Genomic DNA, 13,639 nt, shown 5'->3' with positions numbered 1-13,639 from the left:
ACTTGTTCACCAAATCTAAAAATAAAACCCTAAGTCATTTTAAGAGTGAACAAACTGATATTGAACAATGCCTTTTTATTGGGGCCAATGTTGCTTTTGATTAATTGGGGCATAATTATCCACAGCTAAATTTACTTTAACTAAAACTGTAGACATTAAAAAGAACCAGAATATTGAGAACTGACTGATGATCTCATTGGCAAAAATTACATGCTTTGAGTTGAAAGTATGCAGCATTAACAAAATTAAAAAATATATATTAATTCCTCTCCATAGAAGACAGGAAAAAATTATACTTGCGAAGCACATTGCAGAGTCAAACATGGTCCCTAATACATTGTGGATGCTTAGTAAATTTAAATAAATCTATCATTATTCTATTATACTCTCAGGTATCAAAGTGGTTTTGATAAGTTCAAGGTAGATACAGGTAAATTTTCAAATAGTGGAAATGCAGAGGTATTTAAGCATATGTAAGGTCCATTTCCATTTTTAAGTAAAATTATGAAGAGAAAATCAGCACAATCTTCCATGGAATATCCTTTAAAATGAAATTAAAATACATAAACTTATGAGTGCTAATTTTGCTCTTGTTCATACAATTTTTTCAGTACAAGTGTCAACCACATTACTTAAACTGAGCAGATTTAATTGGTTTAAACATTAAGTAGCCTAATTTATACATAGCCTTAGATTTTTCATGTTTCAGGTACTTTCTTAATATTTTATTTTTCACTTAAAAAAAATCTTGAACTCCCCTTGCTATCTCTCCCCAGCTCCCCACCCCCCACCGTCCATCCCCTATTTCCCCCCAACTGACCCCAGTGTGTAGTGCTCCTCTCCCTGTGTCCGTGTGTTCTCATTGTTCAACACCCGCCTATGAGTGAGAACATGCGGTGTTGAACTCAGAAAATTTTAGAGATTGAATATTTTGATTAAATGTATAAAGATCTTGACCAATGTGAAAGAACACTATAAATAAGGTACATGTTACATTTAAGCAAATTATGAAGAGTAAAGTCTTTCTGTTTAACATTGAGGAAAACTGAACAAAGTATAAACATATTTTTTTTTCTCATGTTATCCAGACCATAGCATTTTGTTCTTTTGGTGACTTATTTTCTGTCTTACAAACTGCTACATATTTGACAGTTATCTATTTCTTGCTACTGTGCTCTTTGACTTAATAGGAAACAAACAAAAAACCCAACAAAAGAATAGGTTGGGTGGATTCAGGAACAGAATTTAATCATCTTGAGGAATTACAAATAGTTTACAGAAAGAATCATGGGCACCAATGACAAATAAAAAAAGCTTCATATAGAAATCCCACACAAAATTTTTCAGTCTTCAATTGCTTTCTTCTCTTGTAATTTAAAATTCAATATTTTACCGAAATAAAGCCTATTCTTCAAATGTAGAAAGAAATACATTTAAAAAGCTACTTCAAATTGTGGGTTTAAATTTCAGACAAATATCAAGGATTATGTAACTACATGTATATTTCCATATTTACCAATAGCTATAAAGACATCAGAGATTAGAGAGGACTCATTAAAGAGGACTTAGAAAATTAAACAGCTTTGAGTCCCTCTGGATGTTTAGGTTGTGTTTTATTACACAGGTGCCAAAGAGTTTTGTAATTGTAGACTGGAATGGAAAAAGTCAATAGTTATCAATTATTTTTGCAGATATTCTTATAAACCGGAAAAATTTGCAACACGGAAAATTATATTGCTTTGCTATATTTAATGTACCTTTCTGGAAAAATAAGAGTGCCTTTTTGAGGTGGGGGCATTGTATACTATAGGAAGTTACCAAGAACAGGCTCAGCTGCAGAGACCCCCCAACCAGGCAGTGGTGAAGGAAATGAGAGGCAGACACCCAGATAGAACAGCAAAGTGGGTGTATGCAGGGGGCCAGCAGCCTTCTGAATGGAGAAACTCAGGGGCTGACAGCAATCCAGGCTGAGGGCCCTGAGTAGACTCTGACCCACATATTTATTCTCTCTGAACAGGGGAATCATGATTAGCAAACAGGTGTTCGGTATTTTTTCATAACACAAGTAGTCAGCTGGTGCCCACTTACCATTGATCACAACCAACCTACAAAGTATTCTCCACGAGGGAGCCACGGGGGCAGGGTCAGCTATCTTAAGGAATTATTTTAACAGGTGTATGACATTCATATATTTTCCTACCACTTTGGAATGCCCTAAGTAGTTTCCTACTCTGTGTGTGTGGTGGGGGGGAGCAGGGTTTTCGTTGCCATTGTTCTTTCTAGAAAACAATATATTCTATCATACAGTCAGCATGCATCAATATTTATAAACAACATTTCTCAACAACTTAACATTTCTCAAGAGGAAGTGGTCTCTTGTTTATAGATTTTTTAAAATAAACAAATTAATATTCTATGTGAGGGTTTACAGAGGAGATTCCTCTTATATAAGAGGTTAGAATTCCCTTAAGAGAAAATTGTCATGAAAAAACTTCATTTCTTTTATAGTTCTATTTTAATTTACAATTAACAAGAGTAATAATTGATGGAGTAAATTGTGATGTTTTGACACATTATACAGTGTGGAAGGATCAAATAAAGCTAATTAGCTTATTCATCTTCTCAGGTATTTATCATTTCTTTGTAGTGAGAACATTTAAAATTATTTTAGCTATTCTGAAATATACAATACATTAGCTATAGTCACCTTGCTAAATTTTGTCTACTTAACTGTAACTTTGTACCCATTGTGTGAAACTACTTTATGTAGAATCCTTACATCAGAAACCTGAGAAAGCAGATATTCAGCTATCAATTTAAAGCATCAGGAAAGAATCTTTGCAAGTGTAAGATACACAATGGAGAATAAAAGAACTCCTCCAGAAATATAATTGTCTTGTATGTGAACATATTAAGAATTGGTGAAAACCCTGTCCTTGTAAATGATTTTTATATTAGTTAAAATTAATTTTGTTTGCAAACTAATCTCTGAAACTACATCTTCACATAGATTTATAGAATTATCATCAATTATACTGTTCATATTTATACATTGCTCTCTTTTCTTGTTTTCTTTTTATTTTTTTGAGAGGGAGTCTTGCTTTGTCAAGACACGATCTTGGCTCACTGCAACCTCCACTTCCCAGGTTCAAGTGGCTCTTCTGCCTCAGCCTCCCAAGTAGCTGGGATTACAGACGCTTACTACCACGACCAGCTAATGTTTGTATTTTTAATAGAGAAGGAGTTTCACCATGTTAGCCAGACTGGTCTCGAAATCCTGATTTCAGGTGATTTGCCTGTCTTGGCCTCCCAAATTGCTGGAAGTACAGGCATGAGCCACCCCGTCTGGCCTATACATATATTTCTTATTAAACTTTTGAAAAATATATAATGTATATTTAAAATATTAATATTTCTTAATGGTCCTTTTATATTTGTTATGAAAAAATTAAGCAATGAAGATAGTTTTCTTTTTTTGTGTTTAAAAGAGGGACAATTTAGAAGTAGAAAGTTTTAAGTGAACAATATTGCCTTTATTAGCAAAAGATGGTTCAATATATTATGTCTGTTTAATACACTTTTAGTTTCCTGTACTTATGACTTGTGACATTTATTAATTCCAAAATTCCTTGAGCTACTATTACATGCCAAGCATTGTATTAGATATAAGGCATGAAAGGAAGACTAAAGCATAGCACTTGACTTTAGGAATCTCAAGGTGTCATGGATGGAGCTTTATATATATACAAACATTGGGATCCAGCTGTAATGAGGAAAGGATTCAATACTATTGATAATGTGTTAGTGCCCAGTAAAGCCTGCCTAAGTGTGTATTTGTGGCAACTTCTTCTACTATAGTTCTGTAGCTCTTATTCAGTTCATATTATTTGAATAATATAAATATAAAATTTTTATTTCCAAGTAATATTATAGTACAATATTATTAATACTCTTATAATGTAATCTCAGTGTTCAGTCAGAGAGAAAGGCAGAGAGCAAAGAAAAGAAGATAGAGGATAATAGATGCAGATGACATAAAATAATTACTGCATTTTGTTTCTAAAGCTAGAGTATATTTTAACATGCATGTCATTAAACTTATTCTCCAAAGACTGAGGAGGGAAATAAATCATATTATTTCATTTACACAACCCATTCTGATGAGAACATCTTACTTCCAATGGATTCTACGCTTGAAATGGAGCAATTCTTTTTATTTTCAAGATCCAAGAATACTTTGCTCTCTTTAACCTTTAAAGTAAAGAGTATGATTGTAGGCATTCTCTGTACAGTAATATGTACATTAAATGTTGAGATGTTACAGTTGAGAAAGGATGGAGCAATGAATATCTAAAGCATAGGTCTTTATTAAAAATACATTAAAATAAAATTAAAAGCTCAATGTGATGAATTTGTTGATTTCATTCCATTAATGATTGATTTAACTTGTATCCATTGAAGAGATATATAAAGTCCTCTTAATATCTGCATGCCACCCTGATTAAAAAAAAAAGATATCCTTTATGCTTCTGAGGATTTTATAATTTTTTAATGAGAGAAGACAAATTTATAAAGTGCTAGTTGTAATAAGAGAAAACATCAGCACCAGAAATCACAATTTTTTTTTTACAAAGCAGTCATAATTAAATATATTTGGAGAAAATATCTCACGTAAAAACACAAAAATACTTCTTCACTATATTAGCGCACTGCAGAAGACAACTGGAAAAAGAGGAATTGTTATTTCTCGTTCCACGTTTCCCACTGGTGGACGATGGGGAGGACACTGGCTTGGAGACAACTATGCACGGTGGGACAACTTGGACAAATCGATCATTGGTAAATGAAAGTCGCCATCTTTATTATTATTTTGTCTTTTGCTGGTGTTAGGTCATAAACTTTATAAGTCCTCAGAATTTTGTTTTTCGCATCATACTTTATGACATATAGCATCAGATAAAGACAGTGGGCCAGGAAGCCATATTGAGGGTGCTGTCCAGAAACTAATGATCTCCAACTAGTTCATTTTGAGGAAGTAGTGTCATTGTTTTTGGCCTCAGTTTCCTTGCTGAAAAGGGCAGGAGCCGGAAAAGATAACATCTAGAGCTAATAAAGATAAATAAATAGAAATTCTAGATTTGATGTCTGTTATTAAAAAGTCAAAAAAATAACAGATGCTGTCGAAGTTGTGGAGAAAAGGGGACACGTACACTGTTGATGATAGGTTATATTAATTAAACTATTGTGGAAAGGAGTATAATGAGTCCTCAAAGAGCTAAAAACATAATGACCATTTAACCCAGAAATCCTATTAGTGGGTATATACTCAGAGAGATAGAAATTATCCTACCATAAAGATACACACACGAAAGTTCATTACAGCACTATTCACCAAAGACATAGAATTCGCCAATTCACTATTCACCAAAGACCTAGAATCAGCCTAAATGCCCATAAATGTCTTAAATATACACCATAGAACACTATACAGCCATAAAAAAATGAGATCATGGCATCTGCAGGGACATGGACAGAGCTGGAGGCCATTATCCTAAGCAAACTAACACAGCAATAGAAAACAAAATACCGCATGTTCTCACTTATAACTGGGAGCTGAATGCTGTGTACATATGGACACAAAGAAGGGAACAACTGACACCAGGGCCTATATGATGTCAGAGTTTGGGAGGAGGGTGAGGATTGAGTAACAGCCTATTGGGTTGATAAAATAATCTGGGTTACAAAATAATCTGTACACAAAACCGTTGTGACAAGCAAGTTACCTAAATAATACACCTGCAAATGTACTTCTGAAACTAAAATTAAAAAGATTCTAGGGAATATAAATCACTGATAGATACTAACACATGAAACATTTCTGACCAAATTTGGAAAGAATTTTTGACAATAGTCGAATAAGTGCTAAATGAGACATTTTCATTTTAAAAAGGAAATAGATACTTTTCTGCTATATGTTTAGTCTTAATATTTGTTCATTGTTGGTAAATAAATTCAAGGAAAACAATTCTTAGAAATATTCCTTTAAAAGAAGAGCTCAGAAATCACATTCATTCTATTTTATAGAATTGACTGATTACACTTTCGGGGATTTTGCTTAATAAGGATGATTCTAATTATTTCAAGTGATAGTCTGAAGCAAATTGAACCTATAGTTCAATAAGACCCGTAGTTAAATAAGTGCAGAAATAGCATCTTTATTTTCAAAAATGAAGCTGTGGACGTCACTCTCTTCTTGCACTATAGTATGTTTATAATGTATTTGTGCTCTAAATATGTCATCTTGCAAGTGTGAAGAAAGCTTATAGTATCTTATTTTTGTAAATCTCATCAATGCTACCAGTCAAAATGTATGAACATGATGAGAAGGAATAGACAATTGTATTAATAATCTGAAAAATGTTTCATGTTTGGAGGTTGATATTAAAAAGAGCATCTTTATAAATAGAAATAAAAATCAATATTAAAATAGATGAAATAATAGCTTTCTAAGATTTCTTTTTTTAACTTTTTAAGGTATGATGGAATTTAGTCTCTTTGGAATATCATATGTAAGTAGCTTTATTCCTTTTATCTTCATAAATTATAAATATTCATAAACTATTCAAAGTTAACTAATTACAGCAATATATTTTAGACTGGAGCAGACATCTGTGGTTTCTTCAACAACTCAGAATATCACCTCTGTGCCCGCTGGATGCAACTTGGGGCATTTTACCCATACTCAAGGAATCACAACATTGCAAATACCAGGGTATGTAATTGCTACATTTACTTTCAATCTTGTCTTACTTGGGCTATGCTTCATTATACTTTGGTGTACATGGCTTGGTTAGCTGGCATATTTATTGATGTTATATATATTTCTGGAGTACTCAGAAAATTGTCTGGAGGAACTTTTTTTTGAGTAACTAGGGAGACATTACTAAACATTATGGAAAATTATGAACAGTTAGAGCCAATATCTAAATAAGCACTAAATTTCATGATGCTGACTTTCAGTGAAGAAATGCAGAGAAATGATAAATTAGCAAAATGCACCTTATGGAAACGTTAGAGACAGAGTTGGTCTTTAATAGATGTGTTCTTCCTATGTGACTAAATGGCAGAGCTTATGATGTGATGTGAAATCTTTATGCTCCCTCATGGGAAACTTGGGTAGAAACAGAGAGTAGGATGTCTTGTAGAAAATGTGAAATACAAGGATTGTAGGCAGAATGGAACCATGTTTTGAAAGAAGCTGAAAGTTGGACAATAGAGATATAATTTGATGAAACAGTAATATTTTAACAGGAAAACTTCCTGTCAATAATGCAGTTGAGAAGGCTGTAATATTGGGAGAGAAGAGCATGAATCACTGAAAGCTTGGACAGAGATTCTTCATCGAGAGTCTACTATTTCATATTTACCAAGTCCTTTCTCAAATGATTTATATATTCTATAAAGGTATATAAATAGTAGACCATTATTTATGTAATATGTCAGATACAAATAAATGTCTCTAAGGGAAAAATAGACTAAGCTAAAGTGATGGAGTTTTATAGAGATTCTGCTTTAGAAAAAGTGTCAGGTACTAAATGAAGGAATACTAGAGCAGAGATGGGTGTGGAAGTTTAATCAATATAAATATATGGAGGAGAATTCCACATGGGAGGAACACAGTAAAAGACCCAAAGATTGTAATGTGGTGGGAGTTTTTGAGGAAAACTCAGATGCAGAAGGAGGGAAAGACTGAGGAAGTATTTCTAAATAAAAATCTAGAGGACAGAAACCTCTACTTAAGTTTAAACACGAGTTGGTGCAACTGAACTATTGAATTGTATGAATCTAATTATATGGTTTAGAATTAGGTGCTTGTGTATCAACATGTTACAACTACAATCATATTAATGAGGCCAATAAATAACAGATATTATCTTTGCCTTTTTCTTCTTAACTTTGGAATACCAGCAATAGGATCACATATAGTTTAATAGTTCTTGGATAACTTTTTAAAAAAAATGTTTACCAATTTATTCTTTGTTCTTTACACTTTCCCTATTTTATTCTTCTTTATTTTATTATTATTATTTTTAAATTGTACTTTAGGTTCTGGGGTACATGTGCAGATCATACAGGATTGTTGTATAGGTACATACATGGCAAGGAGGGACAATTTTTACTTTCAAGGGTTTCTCTGTTGTAATACTGCATGTAACAGCCATGACCCTAAATTTTTGTTAAAACTTTCTTCCTCCCGAAATGCAGAAAATTTGGAATCTTCACAGCTATGACACAGCTATAAAGAGTCCCAGTCATGCTGACGTCCATGAAAGACATTTAAAATGTATCTTCCTGAAGCTTTGTGGTAGCTTTGTTTATTCCCCGGTGCAAAATAAAATATAAAAGAGTAGTAACTTTTCTTGCTTATTATTTTTAACTAATATGCACAAAAGCTTTTTTGTAGACTTTTAAACTTCCACTCTAAATCTTAGACTAAAAATTTTAGTATTTTGAGCTGGAGTGTGTATTCCAGAGCACACTCAGGTGTGTTCTTTCCTTACATTGAACTTTAGGTCTTCTCTTCTATTTGTACTGTGTATTCTTTGACACCATAATGTGTTCATTTCACCTGAAGATCCGCAATGTGTATGGTCACCATCATTTACTCTACTTGTCTGTGTTTGTTTCAATCCACTTTGGATAGCATATCATTTTATTTCTCTCCTAAGCTTATCACTTTATCACCTAATTGACAATGTATTTGTCATCCATTAAAATGTGAACTCTTCGGATATGTTCAGTTAAACTAAATCAAACAATGGACTTAATTTGAATTTCTCTTATTAAAATATTTTGTGCCTTTTCTCTTTACCATGTGATAGAAATATTATTGCCTAAGATTTTTGGAAAAAAAAAGTACATAGCACATGACAATGAATTAATATCATTTCTTACTTTTTAGTTCTTCAAATATGAATTTGAATATTATGATTTAAACAAGTAAAAGAGCTGTTAACTATGTTATTTTTTATTTCAGAGACAAGATCCCGCTTCCTGGAATGAAACTTTTGCTGAAATGTCAAGGAATATTCTAAATATTAGATATACATTATTGCCCTATTTCTATACACAAATGCATGAAATTCATGCCCATGGTGGCACTGTTATCCGACCCCTTTTGCATGAGTAAGTACAAAGTTTGTTTTCTCTTAACGCAGAGAGATACTTTCCATTTAATTTTCCCAGTGATCTCTTCTAGTCCAATATAAACCATTTGAGATTGGTAACTTTTCCATTGTTATTTTCACATACATTTTGGATTAATAAAGCATTTACACAAATGTGTCCACTAATAAATAGTCTAGCATAAGCCATTAAATAGTGAACCATGTTAATTTGTTATTAAAAAGAAATAATTCTATTTCAGAATAACTACTGTATGCTAGGTATTGTTCTAGATGCTTTTTATACATGCTTACATTGAGTGTTTTCAAAATTTCTTGGGAGATAAATAATGTCTCTCATGATTTAATTAATCAAGGTTTATTGCAGTTTATACACAGGAGCAGTTCCAACATTATCCTTACAAATTTGTTTTGGATTCACCTCTTAAAGCTCCACCTGATATATGACCAAACCTTGAAATTCTATTTCATGGAGCATATTTGCAAAAATTTTCACCCGTTTTATTTTTAAGTTGAATACAAGCAAATTCTTATTGTAAATATTACAAAAAACAATGCATGCAATCTAACAGAAAAACAAAACAAACCCTGAATAATCACAATATATTTAGCTTTTGTGCGCCCTGTGTTACCAGAGTAATTCAATGAGATGATTTGTTAGATTTCACTATCGATAAGCCAGTTTTAAAGAAAGGTAAATATTTACCCACATTAAAACAATAATACCCAAAGTAAACTTACCAAAATAAGAAGATGATTGGTATGCCTTCAAATTTGATGATAGGATAGGAGACCCAGTTTTCCTAAAACAATAAGAGACTCCTCCTGGAGTCAAATGATGTTCTGGTTGCTTTACTAATTTATCATCTATCATAATCCCTTCTTTATTTTTTATAACATTTATTGATTTCCATTTTCTTTACAGACTTTACCCCTTTTATTTTTCTTATTTGCTTCCCAGGATAATTGGAGTATCAGCTCTGGGCTGAGTCACTAGTCTGAAATATTATCACTTATACAGACTACTGTCCTATTGAGAATACCTGGGTTTCTACCCTCATGAGTTTATGGAGGAGTAAGCCCAGCTTTCCAATTCAGCATTAATCTCAGTTTCCAATAAGGCAAAAAGCAAAACAAAACAAACCCACAACAACAAAAGAACACACAAATTTTAAGAAACAACTTTTCTTTTTTATTTCAATTGGAGAAGAAATGTGAACATTTAATAGTGGCTTCTAAACCATGAAAAAACAAAAACTTTGTTTTTCCCAATCATTTATATCTCAAATTCAGAAATTCATTAACATATTAAAGAGCCTTTAGGAGCATGTAAATCCTCTACTCAGAGAGTTATTAAGATAGGCAAACTCTTAATGAATTATGATTCTTATGGTATGCCTCACAATTTTCTTCCAGAGTGTTTTTAATATGTTTTTTTTTAATGTGTTGATCATATACTCAGCAGTTAATACTTGTATCTCTATTAGCCTTCTTCCAAAGTAATTTCTCATTTAATTGATGTTACATGTCCATCACTATTCTCTATTTTCTCAAAAAATTTAGTCACAGTCTAGATTTACTCATAAAGTATTATACTGCTGTGCATTGTACTATTATTGTACTGTTACATTCCAAATGGTACAATTTTTTGATTTTTTATAGTTTTGTTTTCATTTTAATCCAAAAGTCCATACTACAAAATGTGATTTGAATAATGATTTTGTGTTATTCAGTAGAAAGTTATTTGTTTTAATGTAATTATTTCTGATAATTTTGTCTAGGTTCTTTAATGAAAAAGCAACCTGGGATATATTCAAGCAGTTTTTATGGGGTCCAGCATTTATGGTTACCCCGGTACTGGAACCTGTAAGTTCTGCCACATATTTTTGTTGACAAAATATTCTTTGGTTTACATACAATTAATGGCAATTGATTTACATTCCAGTATGTTCAAAGTGTAAGTGCCTACGTCCCCAATGCTCGCTGGTTTGACTACCATAGGGTAAGTATTTAAGACACTCTGGGGAATTGGCTATACAGAAATGGGTAATTGTTTGGTCCCAGCCTTTTCATTAATGTTGTGTTGGATTTATTTTCCACTTAAAAAGGGTGGAAAGCTACATAGTTCCAGTGATTATATATAGCTGCATCAGATTAACCCACAGCAAAGGAGAGTTAATTTATTCTGCTATAGCTTTTATGTAGTCATTTTTTTTAGTAAATAAACATGGAAATTACACATTACACAAAAAATATAATTGCTTTTACTGGATATATAAAATGATCATTAAAGGTAGTTCAGTCCTTCCAAGAATAATGGAAGTACACAGAGAGTCAAGGAAAGCTTTTGCCACCTTTCAAAAATCCACATACTTTAGGCATGTGAGCGCCACAAAAACAATGCTGCAAATGATTTTCAAAGCTATCATGAGGACTTATATTTAACTACATTCTAAAGATATGCTTTTTAAAAATAAGATACACAGGAACAGTTTCAGCATTTAAAAATAAATTTCACTTTGTGTATTTAAGGTGTACAACATCATGTTATGGGATACATATATATTGTAAAATGGTTACTATAGTGAAATAAATTAGAATTTTCTGAATAAATGTTGTTAATTTTTTAATTGGAAAGTGTACCATTTGATTTTTATAAATGTGTCTCCTTAAATACCAGTGTTGCTGATGATTCCACTTCTTGCTCCACCTGTTCTTCATTCCATTCTTTTCATTTCCAGGGTGAAGATATTAAGGTCAGGGAACAGCAACATACGTTTAATGCTCCTTATGACACAATAAACCTACATGTCCGTGGTGGTCACATCCTTCCATGTCAAATGCCAGCTCAAAACACATTTTTCAGGTAAGTGAACTGTTTGCAAAGCTCAGGTTAAATTTTGAGATACTTCATGCTAGCAGTGTCAAGAAATAGAAAGGGTTTGAAAATTTACCCCATTGCCAAGGTAGTGCATTAGCCTGCCTCAGTATCATGAATGTCAGATCAGAGACAAAGGTGTTTGTTGTTTATGGGATAGCAAGAAACAGGAACTTCATCTTAGCATAGGGTTTTCTTTTCCACCAAGTCCAGTGGGGATGACATGGAGAGGCCCAGGCAGACGTTTGGTATGTAGGAGGTCTGTGTCACAAATAAGAAACTCCACGTTTAGGAAAATCTTGTCTTATAGGACTACAAACAAATCTATCCATTATTTGCTTTGAAGAAAGATATTATCTTTTTTCATATTGGACAGTAACAGAAATAACAAGAATAATAATAATAATTAAAATAAACACCTGTTGTCCAATATTACTCATTTTTAAAACATTCCTGAAAGGCAGCTCAAAAGACAGGCTGTCAGTGCATCTGTATATGGCATAGAAAAAAAATGCAAGAGACCCATGGGAAACTGTCTTCCAACATGATATTTTCTCTTAAAGTAAGCAAGATCCCCAGAAAAAAATATAATCTAAACCTTTACAATCTCTGTCTATAATATGCAGAAGTATTGACAACTTAATGTCCTATATTTTCAATGGCTGCCTCAACAAGATCTTTATCTTATGTTTCTGGCATGTGAAAAGATCTAGTATTTACTTTATGAAAACAGGAAATACTTATGAACCTTTTTTAAAAGATTTGTTTTTTAGAGCAGTTTTTTACAGCAAAATTGAGAAGGTCCAGAGATTTCCCATTTACCAGCTGCTGGCCCACAGGCGTAGCCTCCACCATTTTCAACATCCCCCACAGTGCTAGCACATTTGTTACAATTGGTGAACCTACATTAATTCTTATCACCCAAAGACCATGGTTTACATTAGGGTTCGCTGTTGATGTTGTAGATTCTCTGGGTTTAAAGAAATTTGTAATGACATGTATCTACCATTGATGTCATTTAGAGTTGTTTTGCTGCCCTAAACATCCTCTGAATGTAGCCATTCAGTTTAACTTATTTCACTTAGTTGTATGCATTTAAGGTTCCTCCATGAGATACCCAGGTTGTATCTCATTTCTTTTTAGCCCTTAATAATATTCCATTTTATAAACCTTTAAGTCAGTATTTAAGTCAGTATTGCTCTTTCTTTTCCATTATTTTTCTGTTTCCCTTTCTCTGCCTCCCTTGTCTGTCTTGTGATATATTTCCTGACTCATTATAGTCTATAAAAATGTAGACAGTAGGCGGGGTGACTCACAGCTATAATCCCAGAACTTTGGGAGGCTAAGGTGGGCAGGTTACAAGGTTGGGAGTTCGATACCAGCCTGGCCAATATGGTGAAACCCCATCTCTACTAAAAGTACAAAAGTTAGCCAGACGTGGTGGCCTGTAGTCCCAGCTACTTGGGAGGCTGAGGCAGGACAATTGCTTGAACCCCAGAGGCGGAGGTTTGCAGTGAGCTGAGATTGCAGCATTATACTCCTCTAGCCTGGGCAAGAGAGTGAGACTCCATCTCAA

At 33.1% G+C, this 13,639-nt stretch overlaps 1 protein-coding gene across 1 annotated transcript in view; it reads left to right on the top strand.

The window, feature by feature from the left end:
• SI (sucrase-isomaltase) overlaps positions 1 to 13,639 on the top strand; it is a 98,883-nt gene that overhangs the window by 74,498 nt on the left and 10,746 nt on the right. Inside the window, exons 38-44 of the mRNA XM_017503255.2 lie at positions 4,706 to 4,839; positions 6,535 to 6,569; positions 6,656 to 6,772; positions 9,038 to 9,186; positions 10,967 to 11,051; positions 11,131 to 11,187; positions 11,927 to 12,051. Of these exons, the coding sequence (XP_017358744.1) occupies positions 4,706 to 4,839; positions 6,535 to 6,569; positions 6,656 to 6,772; positions 9,038 to 9,186; positions 10,967 to 11,051; positions 11,131 to 11,187; positions 11,927 to 12,051 (702 nt within the window). The remainder of the gene's footprint in view (positions 1 to 4,705; positions 4,840 to 6,534; positions 6,570 to 6,655; positions 6,773 to 9,037; positions 9,187 to 10,966; positions 11,052 to 11,130; positions 11,188 to 11,926; positions 12,052 to 13,639) is intronic.

Source organism: Cebus imitator, unplaced genomic scaffold (genome assembly GCF_001604975.1).
Source record: "Cebus imitator isolate Cc_AM_T3 unplaced genomic scaffold, Cebus_imitator-1.0 Scaffold308, whole genome shotgun sequence".
Taxonomy (NCBI): Eukaryota; Metazoa; Chordata; class Mammalia; order Primates; family Cebidae; genus Cebus; species Cebus imitator.
Note: the sequence above shows the minus strand (reverse complement) of the source record. Positions and strands in the feature narration are given on the sequence as shown.